Consider the following 8116-nt stretch of genomic DNA (forward strand, 5'->3'; position numbering starts at 1 on the left):
TCCTGCGCCAGTGCCTGGGTACTGTTGCACACTGTTCAATATCATCTCCATGAGAGACACATTGTGAGCACTGCTCAAAGAGAGATTTGCAGGTCTGGTCTCTAAAAGGTATTGAGGCAGACAACTGATGCAAGTGAGCACACAGATGCGTGACTGCACTGTCACAGTGATTAGTTTCAGAGCTGGATCCTCCTATATGTTCCTCTACATTATTCAAACCTGAACCTTTTCAGAGCTTTCCTATTGCCCAGAATGTATTTATGTAGCCCAAGAGCTGCTTTGAGTTGGTCTAGCTTACTCACTGTTAGTGACCTACAGACTGACTGCATTCACTGCTCTGCTCTGGAGGCTGCCTACTGAAAGTTTGGCTTTTCCACTGACTTGCACAAATTTCTTGAGTAGCTTGGGCAAATTCTTCAGTTTCCCATCTGTAAGAGAGGATAACTTGCCTGCATGTGATGTAACCCTGTATTTGTAGCAGCTATCTTCCTTCTTGCCTTCTCTCTCCTTCCCACAGGATGTCCCCGGCTGTCCTTGTGTGGCTTTTGCTGTATTTCCACAGTGAGGTTTAGAGATGTTGCCAGGGTGAGCTTTATGAGTGCCAGTGGCTAGCGGGTTCCTCAGTTGCATTCTTTTCTTCTCTCCTCCTTTTGTAGCAAGGGATCTGTGCTAGTGAGAACATACTGAAGAATATGCCTTCCAGCTTGAGCTCTCAGGACAAGAAAACACAACTGAATACCGGTGTGTCTGCCGCAGCAGGTATTCTCTTTCTTTACATCTTTACATAGTGGCTACAGTTTATACCAGTAAGTGGTGTGGGTGGCAGGTAACAGGGGGAGATAGCTACCTTTTGATAATCAGCACACTTTATATAAGGCCTGTTCAGACTATAGTTTGCGTAGAAGTCAATGTATTGTCTTGCTCAGTCAGCAGAGAAAGCAGGTGAGGAACTTTTGTCTCCACTGCCAGTTCATGGAATGGCATATAAACAGTATGGTGATTTATTACTGGCTAAGGTCAGAACTGAAGAATAGCAGTTGAAGTTGGAGAGTGTCCAGAAGAGAACAGCAAAAAAGGTCAGGTTTTCTAGACCTCCAGTCAGCCAGGAAATACTGATGGGAGTGGAGTTGTTTAGTCTAGAGGAGACAACTTAATTTGCTGCAGCGGACAAGACTAGTCTTTATGCACTGTGTGAGCTTAAAATGCACCAGAGGAGGTTTAGCTTAGACATTAGGAAATACTTTCTAACAATAAGAGTGGTGTAGTGTGGGATAGCATAGGTTGTTTACCGAGTGTGTGCAGTTTCCATTGCTGAATGTGTTTAATAGATGAACATGTATTAAAATAATGTAGGTAGAGTCTGGTCCACCTTCAGGTGAACACAGGGGCTTGATGGCCCCTCTCCTGCCCTGTTAGCTGTGATTCTCTGTAAGAAAAATGCAGGGGAAGAGCGTGACTCAGACATCGTGACTCACATACCTCTTCCAAGGTTACTGCTGGGCTGCAGCTTATCCCTCCCTGCTTACTCAGTGTGGTGCCATACCTCGGAGACACACTCCAGTTAGATATAGATAAGCCAGTTCTTCAGCTGTGAAAGCATATTGTGCTAGCTAAAAGCTATTGATTTCAGACAGTGCCTAAGAAGATAAGAAGTGCCTCACTGTGTCAGAGCAGTGGCTTTTCCGTTCCAGGTTCCTGTTGCTGACACTGTTAGTAAGAGATGCTGTCTAGAGCGAGCACGTGAATCTGTCCACTTCCCATTTATAATACACCAGCATACAGAATTGTTGTATTAGAGATATTAGGGGGTACCTCTGTGCCTGCTTCCTGTAGTAGTTGTTTCTAGAGCTGTTACCTGTTTTTGAATCTACAGGTTCTACAAAATAAGCTTTTTCCTTTACTACAGGTAGCTGATCAGCTGAGGATGTGCACCAACACAGAGGCTCTGATGTCGGTTGCCAGCCTAGCTGCGTGTGTGTGTTTAAAATACAATTGTTTTTTAAAAGGATCCTGTTACAGGCCGGCTTTGTCTTATGGTTTTAGGTGCAAAGTGAGAGATGAAACATAAACAGGCCAAGATTTTTGCTCAGATTAGAAGGTCTTCCTTTGAAAGGCTGGCACAAACAGACTGGATTTCTGTGTGTTGACTCATCTAAATCTTGGAAACCCATCAGTCTTCAGGCAAAATTCAAAACTCCACAAAGTACTCTGCTACTCCTTTACTAGAACTTAGACAATTTGTGGTCCTTACGGCAGAATTACAAGTTTTTTTGCATCACCTCTTCCCAAGAATTGGCCTAGTTTCCTGACATGCAATGACTGTTCCCTCTCCTCCAGATATAGCATTTATAGGCATATTTTAGTCTCCACTCCTTGAGTATCACAAAGAGCTCTGACCAGTGCTGATGTTTAAGGAAAACACTACTCTTCTACTGCTTAGAAAACCATGCCCTATTGTTTAGGAAATGTTTGGCACTGTCAGCACATGAGTAGGAAATTGGGAATCCCAAATGTAAACTCTTTTCTGATTTTGTTCCCATTAGCACAGCCAGCAATTTGTCTAGTTGAAGGTGCTGGTGGTGGAAAGGATGTAGATTTAATATCCAGAGTCATCATTAATTTGGATCATGCTTAATATCCAGAGTCATTGTTAATTTGGATCATGCTTTTTGGCTGAAACTATTTAGCAGTTTTCTTGATGGATGGTTGAGGTTTTCTGTGCAACGGATATACATCCTGCATACAACAGCAAGAGCCAGGACAACTCAAGGTCAGCTAAGTTTGGAAGAGAATTTCAAGAAATCAGATTTACTGAGTGTGACTGTTTCGTTACTGCTGCATGGCAGCCCATGTCATAAGCAAGGGAAAATTACTTTGCTGGCCTCTTCTGTCTCCCACTTCAGCCTAAGCATGGTGAGGTTTGTCCAAAAGCCTATCTTCCCTCAAATAGATGTGAGTCACCATTTCTGGGGTTTGTTTCATGTTGAGCTGTTGAGAGCATGCAAAGGGCGTTAGACTTGCTTTTGCTTAGTGCACAGAAGGAAGTCTCCCAAAATATGGAAATTAATTTCCAAAATCCAAATTTAAGTAACACTTAAATTGTTACATCACCTTAGATACTTCTGAAAAATTGGCTGTGTATGTAGAGCTGCAGCCTGTTTTTAATGCATAGTATACTTTTTCCAATATTCCTGCAATTTTGTATTGCCTCCTTTAAGAACTAGGATTTTTAAAAGACTGGAGATCTGAGTGGAGATAGGGAACTTCTTTGGCTTTGCTCAGGAGTGTGACTGGTGGAGCTGATGGGCATTTTCCATTGATTTGGGTGCAGGCAAGATCAAGCTTCTTGTACTTAACATTGCATAAGTCCCCATGTGGCCTCTGTTCTTGTGCTGGAGCACAGCAGCCTTATCATGTCTGCCACATTCCATTCACTGAGTAATCAAGTGTGAGGAAAAATTTGAATTTCCTCAGTTTGACTTACAGAAATGAAGTACTGCCTGGGTCAAAATGGATGGAGAGAGCATGATGTTGAAAGACTTGTGAACCACATGACGAGAAATGAGAGCTGCATCTGTTCAGAGCTGCATTCTGTGAAGCCCAAATCCCGCCTGTCTATCTGAAGACATTAATCTTGAAAATTTTCAAACAAGATGGATGGAGGCCTTTTCTAAATAGTAACTCAAAGCCATACAAGGACCGTTATCTGTATTCCTCCATCCTTTGTGAGGATGACAGGCTTGTGTTAGGCTGCGTGAAGAGAAACATCTAGCCACACCAGAATCCCACCTTCTTGGCTTACAAGTCCAAGAACATAAAGCACTGGTTTGATCCCTACCTAGTATTTAATAATATTGCTGGAGCAACAGTTGTGCCAGCAGTGAAGACTGAAGAAAAATCTTTAAGACTTCTCAGTGTTGAAAACATTACTTTTAACCCCACAGCAAGCCTGGGGTGATCCTTGCACTGCAGATACTTTATTTCCATTTCTCTACATACTCAGAAGTCTTACTCCTAGATTTTCTTGTACTCACAGAGCAGAATACGAATTATAAAAATACATGGGACTATAGTCTCCACATGCTTGAAGAATTTTGAAGAACTTCTTCATTTATCAGGGCTTAGACACTTGCTGTTGGGACTGAGGAGAAGGTTCTCTTATTATCAATTTTTCCATTACAGTAGCTAGTCCTTGCCATTGTTGTAGCTGGACCAGATAATGCTAGCAATACCCAGTTTAACAATTCTTCTGACTTATTTTTGAGTCACAAACATTCTGGGCTGTAAAACAGTTGCTTTAGAGAGAAGGAAATACTACTGGCAGAAATTGAGTTTGTAACTCTCTAGCCTTCTGATGAGTGATGAATATCTTGTTGTTGGCAGGTAAAGTTGGACCTATTGCTCAGGAAGCATCTGTGATTCCTGCTGTTGAAAAGGAAGCAAGATACTCCTCTAACCTGCCAATGACACCATGCAGCCCTGCTGAGCCACCGTGGCTATCCCTGGCCAAGAAGAAAGCCAAAGCATGGAGTGAAATGCCCCAGATTGTACAATAGCAAATGACATGAGCATCCTTCTTTGTATTGCCAATAGCTGCATTAACTCCATTTAATCGCTTCTTTACTGTGACCATTTTTTGAGAAATAAGAGCCTTAAAACTTCTGATCAGACTGTTGTGTGTCAATATGCAATGAAGAAATGCCATCTCAGGCTTAATTTGAAGTATTGGGAAGCTGAGCATTTCCTATTACCAAGTACTAGGAAAACTTGATCAATTTGTTATATCCTTACACATCTGACAGTGATGTTCTAAGAAGACTTGCTTCAGGCTTTTGAAATGTTTCGCTTGCAAAATATTTTTTTTAAGTTTCCACAGACCATACAGTATTTTGTGCAATGTGGCTTTGGCTAACAAATTAATGTATGCTATAAAATAGATATAATGCTGGGCACTGACACATCATGACTCATGGGCATTGATGTCTTCACACTTTTTTCTCTAATGGTCTGGGATGAGCAGACTGACTTTGCTTCTGATTGTTAATGGATCTGTTTTGTGATAGCTGTAAGATCTAAACAGTGTTGTGAGTTGAAGTAATTCTGGCTTTTGGGTGGTTTGAAGTCACAACGCTGTGGGTCTTGTGTTTTGCTCATTGATGTCCGCTGGAATGGCCCAGGGCCACAGACCTGTTCTCTCCCATGCACTGGAAAACCACCGCACTCTAACGTATACTTTGCTTTTGGGTACAGCTTTGGAAATCTGGGATAGTTTGGTCATTCTACCAAAAAAAAGTCCTTTAATTATGGAAAATAGTGATTTATTTTTTGTGAGATTCCTCAGCCAATTGTCTCTCCTAAAGAGTGTGTTGGGGTTGGGAACTATTTGCTACCTAGAAGGTGGCATCTTGTTTCCAGCAAATGTCACTCTACTCTCCATATTCATGTGGATGTGTATTTAGTCAGTTGTATTTAATACTAGTGATAAAAGGGGCATCTGCTTTCCTCCTTGCCTGATCAGTCTTTGACCAGTAACTCAACATCAGTCTAAGAATGTGCAGCTGGGAAAGGATTATTCTCTCAGGGCCTGGCCTTGCAGTCGCTTAAGTTGACAAGTTTTGCTATTGAAGGAGGCAGACATTTGAAAAAGAAGATTTGTAAAATGATGTTAGCGGCTTAAGTGGCAGCGACACTTACCAGTCCTTTTCAATTTTTACAGCATTTATGTAGTTTTTGTTTACAGTCAGTGCAAAATTCAAAGGCTGACTTGGCTGGTGGACAGCTTTTAGATAGAAAGTCGGTAGGTATTTTTAAGGAAAATATTATCTAGTGATAGGATTAACTGCAAAGCAAAAAATTTGGTTTCAGGTCAGCTCAAGCAAGACTTTAATCTTCTAGTCTTGGCCTGCATTTAATATGTAGCTCTTGCAATTTGTAAACAGTATTAATTAGGAGCTAGACTGTGATTTTTTTTCTTTATATAGATGAAAACTTACTCACCCAAGTAGGCTTACTGAAGCTATAGATACTGTTTATTTTGTACTAATGCCAGAAAGAGTAAGAGTTTCACGTTGGCTTGGTAATCCATGCCTATTTTACTACTTCTTTTTCTCTATTTTAGGAAGCATATCTTCTCTTACAAAGAACTGAAACATTTGTATTTCTCTGAAACTTTTGAGTGTCATGTAAATGAACATACTCATCTTTGATTCCTGAAGTTTTGTACAGCTGCCATTCCGTCACAAGCTTACTGACCCTGTGTAAAATACGCGTATTTCTATATTCAGCAAACCCTCTTCTCTTTTTATTAGTGTGGATTGTGATCCTTCACCCACAGTACCGCAAAGGATACTCTAATCTCTCTTTCCATGTGTTTGCTTTTGATCTTAATGTTGTTTCTGTCTTTTATGTTTCATATGTATATATGTTTTTGTAATCCTTGTCTTGAAGGAACCCCTTTTGTATTCCACTCCTGTATTTGGTTTATGATTAAATGCTGTTGCCAGTGATGATGATACAATTCCTTGGAAAAAGAGTGATAGATGCCCCTCATTCATTAAGGAAAAAATAAAAGGAGGTCTTCGGTCAATATAGACTCTATATGTGGATATACTGCATAGATCTTGCTTTGAAATTGTTTTGTGTGGCCTAGCACTGATCAACAATGCTAGTCAGACTAATGAATTTTTCTAAATCTAGCTATTTAAAACATCACCAGAGAGCTGATGGCTCCCCTTTTTTTCTGGAGCTATTGCTACTTTAGTACAAGGTTCACTTGAAGGCTCGCACTTGTGGTCACAGGAAGCCTTGTAAGTACTCGTTTGAATGTGTTTTGGTATTGCTAGCCAGCTGCTGTAAGACATTTTGGCATTGCTTTAAAAAAGAAGAAAAACACATGAGGATCATGTGATGTTACATTTGAAATTCACTTGCCTTCTGGATTTCTGAAATTAATGTTTTCAAGTTTCTTTCTGCGACCAAGAGAACAAAAAGCATCTAGAGAAGAAATCAAAACTGAGTCTTATGTAATCACAACAGTTCAGAAGATGGAGTTTTAAGATACACATTGAAATATCAGTGATTTATTGATGCATTTTTAGAATCTGGTAACTATTAGCATGGCTTTGGTTTCCTGTTGTCCTAGTATCGTTTCTAGGTGTTCAATCAGTGCAAATATCTAATATAATAAGATAATTTGGGGTGATTATTTCTAGACACGGTCACTGTATTTGAAAATAGCCTGTCTTGAAGTGGGGAGTTCATTGCAGAATGTCACTGTGAGGTTTTATGGCTCAGGATCTTTAGTGGAGGATGTAGAAAGCTGTCCCTGAAATTTTGTGTGCACAGTACGGCAACTGGGGTTTCAGCTGACTTTGGTGCTGCTGTGTGACAGCAGAGGGTGCTGGTGCCGTCCCCGAGGAGCACAGAAGGGTTCTCGGTGTTGCAGAAAGCAGATTTCAGTATGCATTTATATGTGCTCTATTACAGTAAGAAGACCCGAGGCTTTCATTAATGCAGAGAATTATGCATTATTCCATTAATGCAGAGAGGTCTGAAAGAGAGGTGTATTTCTGTTTGTGATTTGATGGAGGTTTTGGAGCGATAAAGTGTTGGAAAAAAACCTTTACCTTGTTATAAGAAGCCCCTGAGAATTGGTGCTGATGATGGGGGTAGATTACATGGTGAATTCAGTCCTACAGTGAGGCCACGCAGGAAGATACATGAACATGTCCAAAAAGAGCATTGCAGTTTGGCATTTTAACTCTGCTGCTTAGAACAACTGCTGCCTGGCTAGAGGTTGATCTTCATCCCAGCTAGGTGTAGAACCCAGTGATTTTACAGAAGGGATTAGAGAGACAAATAGCAACTTGGTGTGTGCCGAGCTGTAGATTACAGAGATTCTTTTTGCTGTAACAGTGAGCTGTAAAGACTTGGGCAAAAAGAAAATCTGTTATGATATCATCTAGCTGTGAATCTACTTGTAATTAAGTGGGTTTGTGGACAAGAGGGAACGAGTAAGTTTAAATGAGCGCAAAAGACTCCAAAATTTCCACAGCTACACACTTCTGCTCTTGCACAACTCTGACAACACTTTTATTATGAGAATTTTGTGTACACA

At 40.7% G+C, this 8116-nt stretch overlaps 1 protein-coding gene across 8 annotated transcripts in view; it reads left to right on the plus strand.

The window, feature by feature from the left end:
* Nucleotides 1–6586, plus strand: part of KIAA1210 (KIAA1210 ortholog) — a 64977-nt gene extending 58391 nt beyond the window's left edge. For all 8 annotated transcript variants that reach the window (XM_032996105.2, XM_032996106.2, XM_042807070.1 and 5 more), the window contains 2 exons: nt 657–759; nt 4384–6586. In XM_032996105.2, coding sequence (XP_032851996.2) covers nt 657–759; nt 4384–4556 — 276 coding nt within the window. In that variant the 3' untranslated portion in view covers nt 4557–6586. The remainder of the gene's footprint in view (nt 1–656; nt 760–4383) is intronic.
* The last annotated feature ends 1530 nt before the right edge of the window (nt 6587–8116 follow it).

The sequence above is a fragment of the Tyto alba genome, unplaced genomic scaffold (genome assembly GCF_018691265.1).
Source record: "Tyto alba isolate M040663 unplaced genomic scaffold, T.alba_DEE_v4.0 Super-Scaffold_5, whole genome shotgun sequence".
Lineage (NCBI taxonomy): Eukaryota > Metazoa > Chordata > Aves > Strigiformes > Tytonidae > Tyto > Tyto alba.